This window comes from Stegodyphus dumicola, chromosome 1 (assembly GCF_044657685.1).
Source record: "Stegodyphus dumicola isolate Sdum_Otavi_A_Nest chromosome 1, ASM4465768v1".
Lineage (NCBI taxonomy): Eukaryota > Metazoa > Arthropoda > Arachnida > Araneae > Eresidae > Stegodyphus > Stegodyphus dumicola.
In genome coordinates, this window is record NC_140768.1 from 151,990,290 (window position 1) to 152,012,666 (window position 22,377).

The 22,377-nt window shown below is 35.0% G+C and overlaps 1 protein-coding gene across 3 annotated transcripts in view; it reads right to left on the reverse strand.

The window, feature by feature from the left end:
- Usf (upstream transcription factor usf) overlaps window positions 1-12,368 on the reverse strand; it is a 73,635-nt gene extending 61,267 nt beyond the window's left edge. The window contains exons 1-2 of one of the 3 annotated variants that reach the window (XM_035373928.2): window positions 12,007-12,368; window positions 11,092-11,151 (exon numbers count right to left, since the gene is read on the reverse strand). In XM_035373928.2, the coding sequence (XP_035229819.1) occupies window positions 11,092-11,151; window positions 12,007-12,038 (92 nt within the window). In that variant the 5' untranslated portion in view covers window positions 12,039-12,368. Of the gene's footprint in view, window positions 1-11,091; window positions 11,152-11,851; window positions 11,914-12,006 lie in introns of those variants that run through there. The other 2 variants (XM_035373927.2, XM_085822155.1) reach the window with 2 other exon arrangements.
- Between the last annotated feature and the right edge of the window lie 10,009 nt (window positions 12,369-22,377).

The window sequence follows — 22,377 nt, forward strand, 5'->3', positions numbered from 1 at the left end:
ATTCGAAATGGGTATTTAGTGGGATTGAAAGGGGTAGTAATAAGTTTTTTTTTTAAGGTTGTGCGAGATAGAAGTAAAGATTGCTTAAGTTTTATTAAGCAGTATATTCTACCTGGTACAATAATAATATCTGATTGCTGGAAGTCATATGTCTGTTTGGAGGATGAAGGTTTTCAACATCTTGCTGTGAACCATAAGTATGATTTTAAAGATTCTGAAACAGGTGCACATACGAATACAGTAGAGGGCACGTGGAGTGCTATGAAAAGCGCCATTCCGAAGCATTATGATAAAGAGAATTTTGCTTTTTATTTAGCGGAGGAAATAAGAAAAGTTTATCCGCCACGTAATCAAGATTCTGAAGAAGATTAGGTAAGTTAGCATTTTTAATTATTTAAGGATATTGTTCAAGATTTGCAAGAACTAACCGTTCTCCTTTCTCCTAATAAACTTAAAATAAAATAACTTTATATATAAAATTCTACAGCGTCATATTTATTTTCAAAATTCGTAGAAATACAACAAACTACAACGAAAATCAGATGGTTGCCATTCTTACAGTGACAAACTATGAAAAGAAAAATAACAACTGAGGCTGGGTTCTAACAATACTTCCACCTTTTGATTGATGACATATGCTTAATCAATCAAAACAAATATAATAAAAAATACTGTCCATACAAATATTAAGGCTAAATAGTAAACAAAAGAAAAAATTAAGTTCTTGAATTTCTACTCTAAAATAACTCAAATAGTGTTCAGGTTAGAAATCTAGATGGAATTTTGATTTGTCGTCCACTTCTAGTCACGACAGTCTTAATGTCCTTTGATAAATCTGCACCTGAATTATTCTTTGGCAATTTTGAGACTAAACTGTCTTCACCCTGCATCTCAGTTTCATTTGCCTCATCTGACTCCAAAGATGAAGGTATTTCGAGGGGGAATATTCTCTGGATTGGTCGAACTAATTCTTCAGACATGGTTTTGACACGAACTACTCGAATGTTGCCATCTTTTCCGGGATATAGTTCAATTACTTTTGCTAGAGGCCACAACACCTTTTTGTGTGATGACCTTATTTACCTTTATTTACCTTTTTGTGTGATGACCTTATTTACCTTATGACCTTATTCACACCTTTTTTGTGTGATGACCTTATCGAATGTGATGACCGTTTGTCATCACATTCGATAAGAACTATATCCCCGATTTTTATCTGTTGAGAAATCGGCACTGTAGATGTACATTGCACTAGCAGGCCGAGATATTCATTTCTAAATCTCTTTCTCAAGAGCTCTCGTAAATTCTGCAAATGTCTCAGTCTCTTGTTGAAATCAACTTTATCAAGATGATCCAAGTCAGGAACTCCAAAGACTGGAATTTCACCTAAAAGCAAGGACGGTGTCAAAGGGATGAGATCATCAGAGTCCTCTGACACATAAGTGAGTGGTCTGGCATTCACAGTTGCTTCGCAGTCGCATAGCACACTAATCAATTCTTCATAATTCAGACATGACTGGCTTAGGACTCGACGCAAAAGCTTCTTAATCATTTGAACAAGTCGTTCCCAAAAGCCACCCCACCATGGTGCTGCGGGTGGACTGAACTTCCAGTCGATCTTGTTTGTGGCAGCTTCTATCTCAATGGTATTCCAATTAATCGATCTCAAGAGATTATTGGATCCGACAAAATTGCTTCCCTTATCGCTATAAATTATCGATGGCCTCCCTCTACGAGCAATAAATCTTCTAAGACCAAGTAAAAATCCTTGAGTTGAAAGGGACAAAATCAGTTCCAAATGGACCGCCCTGAAAACAGCACATGTGAAAAGTAAAATTCAAGCTTTTTTTTTATCCTTCAAAATTAATGGGACAGCTAAATCAATGCCGACAATCTCAAAAACACAAGCATCCCTAACTCTGTTTTCTGGTAGAGTAGCAGGCACAGTCTGTAGTCGTTTACCTCCATGTCTCCTGCACCTGACACATGCATATAAAGCTTTTCGAATCGTAGCTCTACTTTTCAGGATCCAAAACGTCTCTCTAAGTTTTGACATCAGTACGTGAATTCCTGCATGAGACATAGAGAGATGTTTATCAATAATCAATTTCTCCACAATCTTATGATTCTTCGGAAGTAACATCGGATAAATAAAATTTTCATGGTCTTTCCTTTCAGTCAACCTAGACCTGACACGTAAAATACCTTCGTCATCTTTGAATACACTTATTGACTTCAGCTTCTTAATATCATCAGATGAAAAAGAATCATGTTGAATAATCTGCACGATAGATTTCTCAGCCCTTATCAATTCATAAACTTTTAACTCTCCTGATTCTCTTTCTTCTTTCCTCTTTCGGGTATTTCCTATGAATCTGTGTATCCACCCAATCATTCTAAGTATTTTCTTATAATTTGAAAAATAGCCAAAGAATTGTGAAGACATATCTCTAACATTGCTTAATGAAACTATAACTGCTTTACGTTTTTCAGTATTAACCTCTTCTTTATTATCGATTGGGATAGAACGAGGCCATTCTTCTTCCGGCAGTGCCAACCAAGGTGGGCCCTCCCACCATCTTGATACAATGAGTTTCTTCACAGAACATCCTCTTGATGGCATATCGGCTGGGTTTTCCGCACCTGGTACATGATGCCAATTTTCACGATCCGACAGGATTCTAATTTCTCAAATTCTGTTATTCACAAAAGGGCTCCAAACTTCTACGTTCTTTATCCAGAACAGTGCTGTTGACGAATCGGTCCTTTGAAATTTCGACCTTAAGGTTCTTCTTGACAAATGATGCTAATCGCACCCCAATAAGACAAGCAAGCAATTCAAGTCATGGTATACTTATTTTTTTCAAGGGAGCCACTCGTGCTTTGGCTTGCACTAGGGTCACTTTGACTTCTCAAATATACTGCACTTGCATAAGATCCCTGTGAAGCATCGGCAAACGTATGCAAACTAAAAGATTGTCTTTCTGTCAATGAAAGTAGTCGAGGAATCTTCACAGAGGATAACAAGGGCAATTCTTTGACCCACTTCAAGAATTTTCTTTTAATATCTTCAGGTAGCTCTGCATCCCAGTTCAATTTAGTTTCCCAGCTCTTTTGCAAGTATGAGTATAACTTTGGAAGGAGAGTGAAAGGGCATGTGAAACCTATTGGGTCAAAAACTCTTTGTACAATTGATAGTATGTTTCGTCTTGTCACTGAGAGATCAGTCAAGTTGATATTAGGAATGTCACAAAACAAAGAATCTTCATATTTATCCCACAGAAGACCAAGTACTTTCAATGGTTCACTCATTGTAGATTTTCCACTGTTCAGTTCTGTTTGCTCCCACCCTCTTAAGTCAAAGTTAGCACTTGCCATTAACTGAGTTGATTTTGCAATAAAGTATTCTGCTTCTTCATTCGAATTCACTGAAGTGACACAGTTGTCAACATAGAAGGAATTTTTCAATTTTGTAGCCACTTACTTCAAAGAAGGTTCACATTGGTCTAAATGAGAGTTGATCACTGCTCCTAAAAGAAACGAACTGCATTTTAGTCTGAAGACTACTCTGCAATGGCGAAATTTTCTTATTTCCTTTTGTTCCAAGTTTTTCCACCATAGGAATCTTAGGAAATCCCGATCAGATCTTTGAACAGATATTTGAAGAAAAGCTCTTTTAATACGAGGGTTGGAACTTTAATAGTGGCAACTATTTATTTACAAGGAATACAAAAGTGATTTATGTCACCATGTTTTACAGTCCTTCAATATAGTCGCCAGCATTGTGTACAACCCATTTCCAACAATGTGGAAGTCGCAGAGTACCTGTAGCAGCGCCTGCTTTGTTGATAGTTTGGATGGACCGGTCTACTGCCACAAGAATCTCAGGAACAGTTTGGAAGCGAGTGTCACGAAGTGGTTCCTTCATCTTAGGAATTAATTCACAGTCACAAGGGCTTAGATCTGGGAAATATGATGGATGGTAAAGCACTTCCCAGCCCCCATCGCTTGAACAAATAAGTCACAGCTTGCGCTGCATGCGGCCGAGCATTGTCATGCAAAATGAGAGGAGCGTCCTGCAGAAAGTGTCGCCGTTTTTTTCTCAAAGCTGGTCGGAGATTGTGCTCCAAAAATGAGCAGTAATACTGTGCAGTGATGGTCTGCTGTGGGGGAACGGTATGCGTTAGGATGACACCATCACAGTCGTACATGAGAATCACCATAACTTTCACATTGCTGGGGTTCTGACGAAATTTCGAACGTCGTGGTGACCCGTGATGACGCCATTCGTTTGATTGGCATTTCAGTTCTGGCTGGTATGATCGGGCCCAAGTCTCATCCGGCGTAAAAAAGCATCTCCTTCGCGCTCATAGCACTCCAGGTGGGTTCGGGCAGCATCGTATCGTAGCCATTTCTGCATTTCCGTCAATTGATGTGGAACCCATCGTGAAGCAATTTTTCTCATGGACAGGTGTTCCTTCAGAATGTGCAGCACAGTCGTATGCGCTAATCCTGTTTGTCCGGCCAGCTGACGAATCGTTTGGCGGCGATCACTGTCCATTAGTGCGGCAACAGCTTGCAGTTCTGCATCGCTGACACTCGGACGACCTGGCCGCAGCATGTCTGCCATGTTTTGGTGTCTTTCACTAAATGCTTTCACCCATCTTGCTACGGTTCTGTAAGGCAATGCAGATTCCCCGCAAGCCTCTTGAAGCCTTTGATGACACTGTCGTGCTGTACGACCTCTGGCACATTCAATTTTTATCCAACATTGTTGTTCTTGTTTTAAAAACATCCTGACAGCACTTACTTTAGACCGCAAGCTAATACAAGGATCCGTTCTTCGCGTCACTCCGCATGCGCGTGACGTAGGCACGACGAGTCTTTTTGCTGAGAGGTAAGGTAGGTATGTAGTTGACCTGTGGTATACGCGATATTCTTTGGTTTTGTTGTATAGCGTTTTTTCAGCTGTGTTGCCACTATTAAAGTTCCAACCCTCGTATCTGCGATAATCCCTATTTTTCCTTGCCTAAATTCAAGAAGCAGTCTAGGTATTAATTCAATTAAATTTTGACCTTTTGCTAAAGAGTCATTAAGTGACAGGAAATTCTTTTGCTTGCACGAAGCATCAAATACAGGCCTTACTGCTGTTGTACAGTTATCTTTGAAGATCGGTCTGTGGGGAAGATAATGATTGTTAACTCGTTCCTCTTCTTCTGTTACTTCTTCTATTACTCCAGATTTGAGCCATTCTTCGAACACTGCATTGTATGTTTCAAATTTATCTTTCAACATGAGCTTCTTTGTCGTGGAAATCAATCGCTTTTCAGCAACTTCTCTGTTACTTGGTAAACCTTCTTTATCGTTGATCCAAGGTAAACTGACTTCATAGCGATCATCCACCCTCTTCAGAGTCTTGTAAAAGTGATCCCACACTGCTTCTTCTAACTCTGAGTCAGTTTTACTTTCTTTGGCATCTGTAATTCCCATTGCTTCTAGCTTCCACAAGTTTTCTATGTCACTGCTGTGAGTCAACATCGACATTATGGTTGAAGACATGGACAAGGAGTTTCTTCCTGAAACGTTATCTTTTATCTTTCCCATGATTGTCCATCCAAGTAGTGATTCCACAGCAGTCAGTCCATTTTCTAATTTCTGAATTCTTCCGGTTAACAGAACACCTGCGACGTCAGCTCCAATAAGAACTTCTATTTTCAAATCCTTTTTTCCTACATCAGATGCATGGATATTCTTCTGTCTTAGTTCTTCTATCCATGGTCCAGGATGTAAACTGACTACTGGTCCACAAATCTTCAACTGTTCCAACAAGATTAGTCGTCTAGAAAAATCACCTCTTAGGCTTCTAACGTTCACTTCACAGCGTTTGTGAATTTCTCTCTTCGTTGTTACTCCTCCAAAAAGTGCATGGATTAAAGATTCAGATCCAATTGCGTGGCACCCTATGTCTACAGCAGTCTCCTTTAATATGTATGAACGTTGCGATCCTGTATCGATAAGTGTCCTTACAGTCTCCTGCTTTTTATTTGCGTCTATATTAATTAATAGTGTTTGAAGAAACACTTCATCTATGGAATTGGTGCTCGCAAGTGATACGTTTTGTGTTTCCTCTTCTTTATTCTTTTCAACATCATTGCCCTTTTGATTCGTGGGCAAATCTGGGCACATGACACCCCAATGTCTTTTTGAGCATATCATACATCGTACATTTGTCTTACATTGCTTGGCCCTGTGTCCAATTTTGAGGTAGATAAAGCAAACCTCCTTTTTCTTAATTTCATCATTCTTTTGACTCAGAGGCATCTTCTGAGCAACAAAGCAATCTCGACTTTCATGAAATTTTTCACAAAATATGCAAGAATTCTTCTCACTATAATTGGTTGCTTTATTATGGCCTGAGAATAAATCATTTGCTGTAGGCACGAAATGTTCACTCTAGTTCCTTTTATCTCCTCTACTTTCTCTCTTAGCACCCAAATCAATTAATTTAAATCCAGCTTTTGCCAAAGAAATTCTCTGCTCTCCTTCCACTTCATTTTTTAAAAACAATAATAATTGTTTCAATTTCTCAGAGTGAGAATTTTCTGCTGTAATTATTGATGCATGATTTCTAATCCAAACTCGTAAAATTTCCTCGGGAATGCAAGATTCCACGAGCGGAAACAGCATTGCAGCATATTTATCGCTTGTCATTCCTATTGACTCCAACGAACGTAAATACGACTCTAACTTGTCATACAATTCTAATATACTGTATTTTCCATTTTGATCAGTGACATTTTTAATAATCAAACCTAATAATTCCCGAATATAGAATTCTACCAACAATTCTTCCGTGCCAAACCTATTTTTTAAGCTTACTATAACCTTTTCATAATTTTCGGCAGTTGCAGAGAAGCTGTTTACAATATCCCGTGGTCTCGGACTGGGTAGAGTCGCTTGAACGAGATAATGCATCTTATCCTCGTTTTGAATTTATTTATCTTCATGTATTCGCCGAAATTGCCCCCAAAATGGTAACCAATCTTTAATTTTGCCACCGAATTGTTTTAACTCTATTTTAGGTAATTTCAGTTTCCGTTTGTTCGAATTTGGTGGAACACTGAAAATGGATAGTGTCGTTTGGCGATTGAAGAATAACTCCATTTTTACTCGTATTAAATCTAATTTTTCTTTGTATTCTTCAATTTTCGCCCATTCATTTTCAAAATTGTCATTTGAAGAAAATTCCGAATTTAATATTTGAGTATCAAATGCATTAATTTCAACAGATAAACGTTCTAAAGTAACAAGATTCGTTTTTATGAATTCTTCATCAGGAATTTCCTTTCCTAATTCCTGCAAAATTGCATTAATTGTTCTCGTAAAAGATGCTCTGACAGGTTTTCGTTTCTCAATTAACGATTCCATTTCAATAAAAATAAATTCAATAAAGTCAAATAGAATTAAATTCGATAAAACCAATGAAATTACCTTGACTTGTTTTACCGATCACGTCCGAGTCACCAAAATTGTTCGAGATTTGCAAGAACTAACCTTTCTCCTTTCTCCTAATAAACTTAAAATAAAATAACTTTACATATAAAATTCTACAGCATCATATTTATTTTCAAAATTCGTAGAAATACAACAAACTACAACGAAAATCAGATGGTTGCCATTCTTACAGTGACAAACTATGAAAAGAAAAATAACAACTGAGGCTGGGTTCTAACAGATATTATTTTTATGCATTGTTCTAAATGTAAGGAGTAAATAAATTAATATGGTATTATTGTAAAATTGTTATTAGCAATGATTTAGTTTAAAGTAATTAGGATTGTAAGCTAATTTTTATTAATTTAATGTATGTGCTTATTTATATTTTAATTAGTGTTTTTTAATTTAATTATATTTTAATTAAATGATAGTTATTTTGTGAATTATATGTTTGTAGCAATTTGGTATACGTTTCAGTGGAAGTAAACGTGCATGGAAATAATTTAAATATTTGACACTAAGTATTTGCAACCATTTTTAATGTTTGCGTTATAAATTCGTTGATGACGTTTATAATAGATAATTTAGAGGTAAAAGTTTTTGGATATTTTATTTATTTTATACGTGCAAATGTTCATCCTTGGAAAGGGTATATACTTTTTCGCGATCAGGTAATTTCATATATGTGCTTTTTACTTGAGTTTAAAGATTCACAAAATTTTCCTGCATTTTCGTTCAAATTTTAGTAATTTATGAGAAAATAGCAGTGTAGATGGATAAAGAGTGTGCGCAATGCCATTTTTGTGCAATTTTGGGATGTTTTTTTAATTTAAAAATAAGTCGACGTGTACACGGTTAGTGTGTATGTGCGATTGTGAAAAACGCGGCAAGGAGTTTGCGATTCTGCAATTTTCCCCTATTTTGCAGTTAATATTTGTCATGATTAAGCAGTTTTGTTCCATAAAATTTCTAGCATAAGTGTAATTCGGCTAGCAGATTGTTGTAAAAAGTGTTGAGTAAATAAAAAGAAAAGAAACATATCTTTATTTCGTGAAGACAAAACGGCGGCGAAAAAAATAGAGGGTTGCTGCAGCAGAGTTTGTCGCCAAAAAATTGCCAAGTTACCATAATCCAAAGATTAACCCAAAACTTTCTCTCCTTGTTTTACAGGTGACTACTTTGTTTTACACATTATAATACAACACGGCAAAGTACACAGACTACAAGCTCTGCTTTAGAGGCCATTGAAAATTAATAGATTTATTCATGCATTTTATTAAAAATACTTGTAGATTTAAATAATAGAAAAGGATAAAACAGTGTAATTAATTTTTTAGAAGCTATTAAATTAATTTGAAAGAATGTGTATGACATGGTTATTGGCTTGTAATAAAAAAATTATGTGTTAACCATAAGGCAATAAGAATGCATTATACAGTCAAAAGTTGTTAATCCGGACTCGTCAGGACTTCGGCGATTCCGGATTATCGATTTTTCCAGATTATAGATCATCAGTTTAAATCTCGTAAGATGGCATGCAGAAATTCTAAAATTAAAATATGAAACCGTAATTTATGAAATAAAGAACAATTATGATCTAAAGGGTATCAAAATTTACAAAAAGAAAAAGCTTAATATTTATTTGTTTACTTTATTAAACATTTCCTTCAATGTAAGTTGCTTCGTTTCATGTGATAATACTTTCTCTTTAATTCTATAAACAGACATAATTTCTTGTTCAGTTACAAAGATCCGCTGTTCAAGTCCCGTAACTGCTGTGCCGAGAATACCGACTAACTCATCAATCGAAATTTTTTCGTTTTCACTAACCTCTCTGTCACCTTCTTCATGTCTTTATCCATTTTTCGCAGAAATTCCACTTTTTGTTTGACGGACATCGAAACATACTTTCGTTTTGTAGATCCTTTGGGAGCTCCAGCATCGGAAATTTTATTTGACATAATCGAAAGTTCAAGTTTACTTTTATAAAATTGCTCTTACAGTCTGCAAAAAATAATAAGCCGCATCCAATTCGAAGATTAAGGAACAATGCAATCATCAACATTAACTGAAATAGATAATTAGATAATTTTAGCTTATACCGTCCGTTATACATTAAACACGCACGCGAAAATGTATTCTGCGCTTGCAGCATATGTGTCAACGCGGCGCATGCGCAGAAAGTTTTTTAGCTTTGAGGTCCGGATTATGGGTGTCTGAATTAATGACTTTTGACTGTACATCCACATTATTTAATTCAATAACATGTAACCACATAACATTTCGCAATTGTATATCTTTTAGAAACAAAGGCAACTGTGCACTGATAGAAACAGCAAAACTGCAACTCGTAGAAACCAAAAAACCATTATGTATGTTGTTAGAAATACCAAACAAACAAACAAACAAAAAAAAAAAAAAAAAAAAAAAAGAGGGAGAAGATATGTATTGTTAGAAAAGGAAAAGCAATTATATAATGTTTTTTATTTTCTCAACAGAGATCATAAATCTAAAACAGATTAAATAACTGTAATAAAACTGTTGTTAAATTTGAATAGCCTCTTAAACAGAGTCGTAGCTAGGGTTTTCAGCGCCTAGGGACAACTGAAGATTTCGCGCCCCCTACTGCTTGCCAAGGATGGAAAACATTTAATTCTAAAATGTTGTAACATCAGTTTGGCGCCCCTTGGATTCTGCACCCGGGAACAGATGCCCCCCTTGCCCCCCTCTAGTTACGCCCCTGCTCTTAAAATATTACCTGCTTCATAGCATACATACAGATTTATATTCAAAAGACAAGTGAATGAAAGAATGTTAGTGAATAAATTAATGAAGAATTAATTCTAAAATGAACTGAATTGACTGAATCATTCTAAAATAAATTAATGAAGAATTAATTATAACATATCATCGCTAATGAGGAATTCATATTATGCTTTTCACCAGATTTCATTTCTCAAGATAAAAAATATCATGTTATTCCTAGAATGTAAACTGTAATAGTATTTGTTTTAACAGTACAATCTTTGTTTAAGCAAACAGAAAAATACAGTTCACTTGCAATAGAATAAATATGTATCCCCCCTCCTACAAAAATTTACCCATGTTTATCCACTTAGAACAGTTAAAGAGTACTGTCAAATTAATCTCGAGTTTAACTGAATAGAGTTACAGTAATATAAAACTGTTGTAGTAATCTATTTTAACTGAATGCAGTTATAATAAGTTAGGATTTTCTAAATTATAGTAAGTTATAGTAATTGAATTTATGTGCAAGCTTTCCACGAGATTCTGAAGGAAAGACATGTTTTTATTTCAGTAATATTAAATGTCCATTTTTAAATAGTAACATTCCTTTCTAACTATCAGTTTAACAATCATTCGAACTGCTTATGAAATCTGAAATTTTAAAAACAGTATATAACGCACTTTTAAGGAAATTCACCTAATTTCTGCAAAACTTCCTGTATGTAATTTTATTTACTCTAATATATGTTCAAATTCATAAACTAATTTTATAAGCAATTTGAGAAATGGATGGTGCTGCAAGCAATGAAATGAATTAATGAAAACCACGAATAAATATATACTTACTTTGGGTCTACATAAACTTCTTGCATGTAACCCTTCTCTGTTTTAATGGTTCGAGTAGGTCTATAAAAAGAAAATATGATTTAGTCAACATAAAAGTTTATGTTCTCAACTTTAAACAAAAATAATAAGGCAAAAGTTTTAAATATCATAAAAGCCTTTCGTGAAACAAAACGTGTACTTTTACTGCAATTCATCACACATGGTAAATCAAATACACAACTAATAAATAAGAATAAACGCACTCAAAATATATTATTAAAAGGTATAAGAAATGAAGAGTGATAATGCAAGCAATACCTTCAACACTGGAACATATAACACATCAACAATTTTAAGATTTCGTTTTTTTCTCGTTGAAAAACAGGTACAGAAAATGTAACAAAATTTATAAAAAAAAATTATCAAGTTATGAATTCCGTAACAATGGCTCAATAAATTTATTTAAAATACAGTTATTAAGTTATTACTCCACTAAACATTTTTTACTCTTCAATGATCTGCAAATTTCACTTCACAACTTAAGGTAACAATACACTTTAATTAATGTTAATCTATGTACATAAAGAAGGAATTATAAAGAATACTAGTTAAAACGGAATTAATTAAAGCACGTCTGATAATACTTAGGATTTTTCAGACTATTAAACATAAATAATATTTTTCCATTCGAAATGATATTGTAAACTAGGAGAATAAACGATAAATTTAGAGAAAGACTTAAAAACTTTTTAAATATTAAGAATTTATAGATTTTGAATACAATGAAAGCTGGTTTAGGCCATAGCAACCACTACTTCCTGCTTAGCACGGTAATCACGCAAAGGGAAATTTTCAACCAGGGTTGGTTCGTGAACTGGAAAGGAAGAAGTATAGGCATGTAGATTCGATCGGTAGATGTTATTTTTGTGTTCTTACCTGCCATCTAAATCTTCATCAAGCATATCCATGTGGTCAAAGGTAAATATTTTGAATTTGCCAGGAAGTAATGTGGTAGTGATCACGGGGACAAACAACAGGTCATGTGAGTCGCAAATATGAACATGTGACAATATGGCGCTTTTCCCACTTAGTTGCAAGTCAGCGCAGTAAAAATGTTCATGCGCCGCCCCTAAACTTAAAAATTCTGTAGTAATAAATATCTCTACAGCATTCTGAAATTTCTTTGCATTGATTTCTTATACAAAAGCAACAATTAAGTGGTTAATCTCCTCTATTAGACAAAATTAATAACGAACTACTTCCCTTCCACAATACGCTTTAGCAATCGTTTCACTATCTCTCACAGAAATTCGAGATCATAAGTGTATAAAGTAGAAGAAACTAGTGCTGTAGAAGTAACGAGAAATTGTGTACCCGTATGTATTCGTTACTCGGTGAACCAGTACTCGTTACTATCGTATCGTTACTCGTTACTTTCGGTAAAATCGATCGGTATCCGTATCCTGAGCCTATTTTATCGGTATACGGCCTATGCGATAGGGAATTTTGCGTCGTATTTTTGGGTAGAAATAATTCACCTCCTTTTGTGGTGTCACAAAAGTCAGAAGCGCCTACGGGAGGCCGCCAGGAAAATGGGAAAAAATAAAATAAATAAAATAAATATTACAATAATAACATTAATTAGTAATTAAAATAATAAAAAATTACTTATTAAAAACTTAATAATTAAAATAATAAAATATAGTGATTAAAATAATGAATAATAAAAGTAACATAATAATTAGCAACTGAAATATAAAATACTTATAAGTAAAATTTAACAAAACTGTAAAGACAAATATAAATTAAAATAATTCTTAAATTTATGATGAATAGTTAAATTATTAAAGTAAAAGACCAGACCTTGTCTTATTGGCTTAGTATCTTTTCGTCCTTTCTCATTTCATCCCAGCTTCAAAAAGTGTCATTTTGTTCGCTGCCTTTCCTCACCAATTCCCTCTTTCCCGTTTTATCCGCTGTTTGAAAAATAGGTGTTTACTTTACGATAAGACGAATGTCTGTTTACTTCAATTAAAATGGTTTAGAAGAGATGACTGTTTCTACTTCGACTTAGCTTTTGATTTCTAATACTATTTATTATTTTATGCAGACGAATTATGCTAAGCAGAAGAATGAATTTCAGACGTGTTCAGAAGGTGTTGTATCTGAATATAATAACATTTTTGTTACATAGTATCCATTTTTTTAATTTCACACATTTCTAAAGCAACAGAACCACAGTATCACTATTTTGGCACACACACCAAAAACATGTATAATTAACATTAATGTTACATTCTTTATTAAAAGTAATGGGTCCTCTTTAAATGCAACCATTCATGCTTTTTAGAGGATTTTACATGTCGTGGTCTTAAAAAGGTGATGTTCACTACCAATGTTTGTTTATGTTCTCAAAAATACAGATCTCTTAGAAAGTGACCTCTTAGAGATGTCGTAATTAGATGATTTGTTATAATTATTTTCTAATAGATAACGAAATTAATGTAATTTAATGTCAATAACTCGAAGAAGCAAGTTTAAATACGGTGCAGAAAAAATACAGAAGTATTTTAAATGACGAAAATATTCATATTTTGTCAATGTCAAATTTTAAAAAGAATTTAATTTTGGACAAATTATGAAATCTAACTTTTAATGTTGTCTTCTGGTTCCTATATTTATAGCTGGCCAAGTTTTATATTCGTTATGAAAAAATAAAAATACAAGAAGTTTGAGTCCCGTAGACAGAGATTGACCGGGAAATTTAAATTCAAAATTTGCAGTGTTTGATGCCATTTGTAACTTGCCTTCGGGTATCGCTTAATTAAGTTAGAATAATTCGAGGAAATAAGTTTAAATGAAGTGCAGCAAAAATAAGCATAATTTAAAAAGTTATGTGGTATCCATATCAAATTTCACTTTTCATAATGACAATAAAACATTCTCAAATACAAATAAAGAAAGTGGTTGGTGTTGGTGTATTTAATTATGGCAAAGCACACTAGGGCTATCTGCCTAAAGAGAGGGATGCCTTCGTGGAGGACTTTCTAAGGGACACTGGCTCGCATAACTTTACATATAGGGAAAACCACGAAAACACCCATGTGGCCAGCCCGTTCACGTGATTCGAACCTCAGTCCGAACTACCAGTGTTCAACGACTTTACCGCTCTGCCGCTGGTGGGCTAAAGAAACTGGGAGACCTCATTAAAGATTAGATTTCGTTATTTGTCCGTTATTCATTATTTCGTTCGCTGCTTTTCCCCATTCCTTTCATCAGAACCGCTAATTACGAAAGGGTGAATTTCTAGTAAAGCATGTATATTAATAGACTAGAAGAGAAACACGCTAATGTGACAATCAAAATCGTAAAAAACAACCTTATATTTAGAGTAGGTATAATGAAACACTCAATCGATTTCGAGGGCAGCTAAAGGTCCCTCCTCATCAGGAGAAAGAAATACATAGAAAGAAGAAAATAGGAGAAGGAGTCACAGAAACACGTAGTGCTTATCAGCACTGCACGTGGTTATAACTAGATTTTTAATCAGAGTTGCACTGGCCGCCTACTTTTACTGAGCCAGGCTGTCTGATCAAGCATAAAGAAATATTAGCGAAGTTAAAATAGGGAGCGAGGGGCAAATGCACATTACGCTCAAAATCTGAACTTCAAATAATGGAGAGCAACCACTGAACGGATTTTTATACCCTCTGGTAGTACCAAGCGCGAGGAGGTAACGCCATCTATCGGCAAAAATAATTGAATTAAGATAGTAGAATTTTAAAGGCATTAGGAAGGACTGGATTGGACTTCAAATCATTAACTAAACTTTCTAAATCTTTGTGAATGTGAAAAGCCTCAAGAAAATCCAATTCGCCTATGGAAGAAGCCTTTTGGATGATTTTTGCAGACCCAAAATCAAAATTATGGTTAAAAGTCCAGCTATGATACGCTATTGAAGACTTGTTAATTTCGCCTTTTTTGACATAAGATTCATGTTCCTTGATACGAAACTTCAACGCTCTTTTTGTTTGGCCAATATATCTTAAACCACACTGACATGATATACTATAAATTCCCCAAGAATTCAAGACAGAAACGCAATCTTTTAGAATCGAAGGGTGAATTTTATTAATAGGGGAGAAACCGACTTGAAAATTGAATTTCTGGAGAATCCGTGCAATTTTATAGCTAACAGAAGGATAAAATGGAAGCACGACAAGGTCATTAATATTATTTCTAACAGTGGAATGTCTTCTTTGATGGGAATCTGAAAATTTTTTGACGCCTTTATCAATAATCACGGGAGAAAATCCACGGTCAATCGCAACTGCTCTCAAATAATTAAGTTCATTGGTAAGCAAAGATTCAGAGGAACAAACTTTTAGCGCGCGGAAAACATAATAGTAAAAAGAAGCCATTTTTTGCTTAACAGGGTGGCATGACTTGGCATGGGGTGGTAAACAAACTGCAAAGGGTTTACGGTACACAGTGGTGCTAAAATCGGTTTCATTGCGGATTATAAGAATATCGAGGAAGGGGAGGGAATTGTTGGATTCAATTTCAAGAGTGAATTGGATGGCTGGATCAATTGAATTCATAATAGATAGAATCTCGGATAAATCCTCTTTATAACCGTCAAAAAGTGCGAAAGTGTCGTCAACATACCGAATCCAAAGACGAAAACATAATTTATCAAATAATTTCATCTCAAAATAGTGCATATAAATGTCAGCAAGTACCGGACTGAGAGGATTACCCATAGCCAATCCTTCAACTTGACGAAAATATGCATTTTGGAAAACAAAGTGGGTTTGACTTAGAGAAACTTTAGTAAGCGAAACCAACTCATTAATTTCAGTATGTGTGAAGTGAAATTCCCGAAGCCTAGTTTCAAGACAATTTAGTGCTCCTTCGACCGGAACATTAGTAAACAATGATTTGACATCAAATGAAACCATAATGGAACGAAGTGGGGAAATATTTTTAAGTTTATCAATGACTTCAACAGAATTTTTTACAGTGTGAATATTGTTAGCAAGTAGAGGAGAAAATCTGGAAACTAAATATTTGATGGAAATTAAGGATATGAAGCAGTACCTATGTTGGAAACAATTGGTCGAAAAGGAATACCGGTTTTGTGGACTTTTGGAAGAGCATAAAGTCTAGCGCAATTAGTAATAGGCGGAATAAGTGATTTCTTCAACTGAGTTGGCAGAATGTGGGAAGATTTAATAGCACTTTTTACTTTCATGAGGTCCGAAGTTGAAGGATCTTTAGGGATCGAGCAGTATGGGCCTTCATTTATCAATTTAGAGACTCCAGTAATATATGTGTGTTTGTCCATAACAACGATCTGTCCGCCCTTATCAGCTTTAGAGATCATGATATTAGTATCAGAATGAATTTCACGTAAGATCTCATTTTCCTTTTTGCTAAGATTAGAACTCAAAGATTTATTGTTAAAATTAACGTTATGAGTAATTAGGTGGCGGATTGTATCCTTCTGCGTTTCCGAAATTTTGGAGAATTTAAAGGCTTTCTCTATAGGGGCGATGATTTGAGGAATTGAAGGTTTAGATGTCTTTGAAAAGTTGAAATTATATTTTAATACTTTTAACTGATCCTCCGAAAGATTCCTATTGGAGATATTAACGATGGAGTTAACGTTTACAGTGGGAAGATCAGCTGGATAATTGGGACTATCCGACTGGTGTGTGAGTTTTAGGAATTTAGAAATGAGCACATTTTTATGCCGTTGACAAACGGTATCGGTTCTAGACCAGGATGTATGTTCAAATGAGGAAAAATTTTCAGTGGAATTAGCAATTTTTAAATGGAGGTAATATAATTCAAATTCAATTTTAGATAAACGTTTGCGTGTGTCCCTTATAATGTGACGAAGAAGTGCCAATTTGAATTTATGCAAAATTTTTGAAACGTGAACGGAAGCTTGAAGGCTGCATTTCACATGTATAAATTTGGGAATGAAATTTTGATGTTTGCATTTAAGTAGAAACTGTAGATGATTCAAGAATTTCGTACGCTTAAGGCGTAACTTACAAAATCGGTTCCTGTCAGTGGACATATTGTGAAAAAGGCACAAGCAAGAAACAAGTGAACAAAAGAAATGTAATTCCGAAAGTCCAAACAAGTAATTACTTATAACATGAAAAAACACCAATAAATAATGAAGACAATTTTCATCAACAAATGACAAAAACATTCCAAAAGGAAAGAAACATCCAATACTGAAAACCAATAGCCACGTGGAAAGAAGCAACGAAAGTCAAAATCGTGCACGTGGTAAACCTAAAAAAATAGAATTACCTCGAAAATGCCGGTTGATAGCATAAACCAAATCCGAAAAAATGATGGCCACGTGAAAAGAAGTAAATAAAATGGTGCACGTGGTAAAACAATAAACAGTAAAATATTCTCGAAAATGCCGGTTGATAGCACAAACTAGACTAGAAGAGAAACACGCTAATGTGACAATCAAAATCGTAAAAAACAACCTTATATTTAGCGTAGGTATAATGAAACACTCAATCGATTTCGAGGGCAGCTAAAGGTCCCTCCTCATCAGGAGAAAGAAATACATAGAAAGAAGAAAATAGGAGAAGGAGTCACAGAAACACGTAGTGCTTATCAGCACTGCACGTGGTTATAACTAGATTTTTAATCAGAGTTGCACTGGCCGCCTACTTTTACTGAGCCAGGCTGTCTGATCAAGCATAAAGAAATATTAGCGAAGTTAAAATAGGGAGCGAGGGGCAAATGCACATTACGCTCAAAATCTGAACTTCAAATAATGGAGAGCAACCACTGAACGGATTTTTATACCCTCTGGTAGTACCAAGCGCGAGGAGGTAACGCCATCTATCGGCAAAAATAATTGAATTAAGATAGTAGAATTTTAAAGGCATTAGGAAGGACTGGATTGGACTTCAAATCATTAACTAAACTTTCTAAATCTTTGTGAATGTGAAAAGCCTCAAGAAAATCCAATTCGCCTATGGAAGAAGCCTTTTGGATGATTTTTGCAGACCCAAAATCAAAATTATGGTTAAAAGTCCAGCTATGATACGCTATTGAAGACTTGTTAATTTCGCCTTTTTTGACATAAGATTCATGTTCCTTGATACGAAACTTCAACGCTCTTTTTGTTTGGCCAATATATCTTAAACCATACTGACATGATATACTATAAATTCCCCAAGAATTCAAGACAGAAACGCAATCTTTTAGAATCGAAGGGTGAATTTTATTAATAGGGGAGAAACCGACTTGAAAATTGAATTTCTGGAGAATCCGTGCAATTTTATAGCTAACAGAAGGATAAAATGGAAGCACGACAAGGTCATTAATATTATTTCTAACAGTGGAATGTCTTCTTTGATGGGAATCTGAAAATTTTTTGACGCCTTTATCAATAATCACGGGAGAAAATCCACGGTCAATCGCAACTGCTCTCAAATAATTAAGTTCATTGGTAAGCAAAGATTCAGAGGAACGCGCGCGGAAAACATAATAGTAAAAAGATGCCATTTTTTGCTTAACAGGGTGGCATGACTTGGTATGGGGTGGTAAACAAACTGCATTTTCGAGGTAATTCTATTTTTTCGGTTTACCACGTGCACGATTTTGACTTTCGTTGCTTCTTTCCACGTGGCTATTGGTTTTCAGTATTGGATGTTTCTCTCCTTTTGGAATGTTTTTGTCATTTGTTGATGAAAATTGTCTTCATTATTTATTGGTGTTTTTTCATTCTTTGGGTTCCAATCTTGCAAAAAGGAAAATGAGATCTTACGTGAAATTCATTCTGATACTAATATCATGATCTCTAAAGCTGATAAGGGCGGACAGATCGTTGTTATGGACAAACACACATATATTACTGGAGTCTCTAAATTAATAAATGAAGGCCCATACTTCTCGATCCCTAAAGATCCTTCAACTTCGGACCTCATGAAAGTAAAAAGTGCTATTAATTCTTCCCACATTCTGCCAACTCAGTTGAAGAAATCACTTATTCCGCCTATTACTAATTGCGCTAGACTTTATGCTCTTCCAAAAGTCCACAAAACCGGTATTCCTTTTCGACCAATTGTTTCCAACATAGGTACTGCTTCATATCCTTTGGCCAAATATTTAGTTTCCAGATTTTCTCCTCTACTTGCTAACAATATTCACACTGTAAAAAATTCTGTTGAAGTCATTGATAAACTTAAAAATATTTCCCCACTTCGTTCCATTATGGTTTCATTTGATGTCAAATCATTGTTTACTAATGTTCCGGTCGAAGGAGCACTAAATTGTTTTGAAACTAGGCTTCGGGAATTTCACTTCACACATACTGATATTAATGAGTTGGTTTCGCTTACTAAAGTTTCTCTAAGTCAAACCCACTTTGTTTTCCAAAATGCATATTTTCGTCAAGTTGAAGGATTGGCTATGGGTAATCTTCTCAGTCCGGTACTTGCTGACATTTATATGCACTATTTTGAGATGAAATTATTTGATAAATTATCTTTTCGTCTTTGGATTCGGTATGTTGACGACACTTTCGCACTTTTTGACGGTTATAAAGAGGATTTATCCGAGATTCTATCTATTATGAATTCAATTGATCCAGCCATCCAATTCACTCTTGAAATTGAATCCAACAATTCCCTCCCCTTCCTCGATATTCTTATAATCCGCAATGAAACCGATTTTAGCACCACTGTGTACCGTAAACCCTTTGCAGTTTGTTTACCACCCCATGCCAAGTCATGCCACCCTGTTAAGCAAAAAATGGCTTCTTTTTACTATTATGTTTTCCGCGCGCTAAAAGTTTGTTCCTCTGAATCTTTGCTTACCAATGAACTTAATTATTTGAGAGCAGTTGCGATTGACCGTGGATTTTCTCCCGTGATTATTGATAAAGGCGTCAAAAAATTTTCAGATTCCCATCAAAGAAGACATTCCACTGTTAGAAATAATATTAATGACCTTGTCGTGCTTCCATTTTATCCTTCTGTTAGCTATAAAATTGCACGGATTCTCCAGAAATTCAATTTTCAAGTCGGTTTCTCCCCTATTAATAAAATTCACCCTTCGATTCTAAAAGATTGCGTTTCTGTCTTGAATTCTTGGGGAATTTATAGTATATCATGTCAGTATGGTTTAAGATATATTGGCCAAACAAAAAGAGCGTTGAAGTTTCGTATCAAGGAACATGAATCTTATGTCAAAAAAGGCGAAATTAACAAGTCTTCAATAGCGTATCATAGCTGGACTTTTAACCATAATTTTGATTTTGGGTCTGCAAAAATCATCCAAAAGGCTTCTTCCATAGGCGAATTGGATTTTCTTGAGGCTTTTCACATTCACAAAGATTTAGAAAGTTTAGTTAATGATTTGAAGTCCAATCCAGTCCTTCCTAATGCCTTTAAAATTCTACTATCTTAATTCAATTATTTTTGCCGATAGATGGCGTTACCTCCTCGCGCTTGGTACTACCAGAGGGTATAAAAATCCGTTCAGTGGTTGCTCTCCATTATTTGAAGTTCAGATTTTGAGCGTAATGTGCATTTGCCCCTCGCTCCCTATTTTAACTTCGCTAATATTTCTTTATGCTTGATCAGACAGCCTGGCTCAGTAAAAGTAGGCGGCCAGTGCAACTCTGATTAAAAATCTAGTTATAACCACGTGCAGTGCTGATAAGCACTACGTGTTTCTGTGACTCCTTCTCCTATTTTCTTCTTTCTATGTATTTCTTTCTCCTGATGAGGAGGGACCTTTAGCTGCCCTCGAAATCGATTGAGTGTTTCATTATACCTACGCTAAATATAAGGTTGTTTTTTACGATTTTGATTGTCACATTAGCGTGTTTCTCTTCTAGTCTAGTTTGTGCTATCAACCGGCATTTTCGAGAATATTTTACTGTTTATTGTTTTACCACGTGCACCATTTTATTTACTTCTTTTCACGTGGCCATCATTTTTTCGGATTTGGTTTATGCTATCAACCGGCATTTTCGAGGTAATTCTATTTTTTTAGGTTTACCACGTGCACGATTTTGACTTTCGTTGCTTCTTTCCACGTGGCTATTGGTTTTCAGTATTGGATGTTTCTTTCCTTTTGGAATGTTTTTGTCATTTGTTGATGAAAATTGTCTTCATTATTTATTGGTGTTTTTTCATGTTATAAGTAATTACTTGTTTGGACTTTCGGAATTACATTTCTTTTGTTCACTTGTTTCTTGCTTGTGCCTTTTTCACAATATGTCCACTGACAGGAACCGATTTTGTAAGTTACGCCTTAAGCGTACGAAATTCTTGAATCATCTACAGTTTCTACTTAAATGCAAACATCAAAATTTCATTCCCAAATTTATACATGTGAAATGCAGCCTTCAAGCTTCCGTTCACGTTTCAAAAATTTTGCATAAATTCAAATTGGCACTTCTTCGTCACATTATAAGGGACACACGCAAACGTTTATCTAAAATTGAATTTGAATTATATTACCTCCATTTAAAAATTGCTAATTCCACTGAAAATTTTTCCTCATTTGAACATACATCCTGGTCTAGAACCGATACCGTTTGTCAACGGCATAAAAATGTGCTCATTTCTAAATTCCTAAAACTCACACACCAGTCGGATAGTCCCAATTATCCAGCTGATCTTCCCACTGTAAACGTTAACTCCATCGTTAATATCTCCAATAGGAATCTTTCGGAGGATCAGTTAAAAGTATTAAAATATAATTTCAACTTTTCAAAGACATCTAAACCTTCAATTCCTCAAATCATCGCCCCTATAGAGAAAGCCTTTAAATTCTCCAAAATTTCGGAAACGCAGAAGGATACAATCCGCCACCTAATTACTCATAACGTTAATTTTAACAATAAATCTTTGGGTTCTAATCTTAGCAAAAAGGAAAATGAGATCCTACGTGAAATTCATTCTGATACTAATATCATGATCTCTAAAGCTGATAAGGGCGGACAGATCGTTGTTATGGACAAACACACATATATTACTGGAGTCTCTAAATTGATAAATGAAGGCCCATACTGCTCGATCCCTAAAGATCCTTCAACTTCGGACCTCATGAAAGTAAAAAGTGCTATTAAATCTTCCCACATTCTGCCAACTCAGTTGAAGAAATCACTTATTCCGCCTATTACTAATTGCGCTAGACTTTATGCTCTTCCAAAAGTCCACAAAACCGGTATTCCTTTTCGACCAATTGTTTCCAACATAGGTACTGCTTCATATCCTTTGGCCAAATATTTAGTTTCCAGATTTTCTC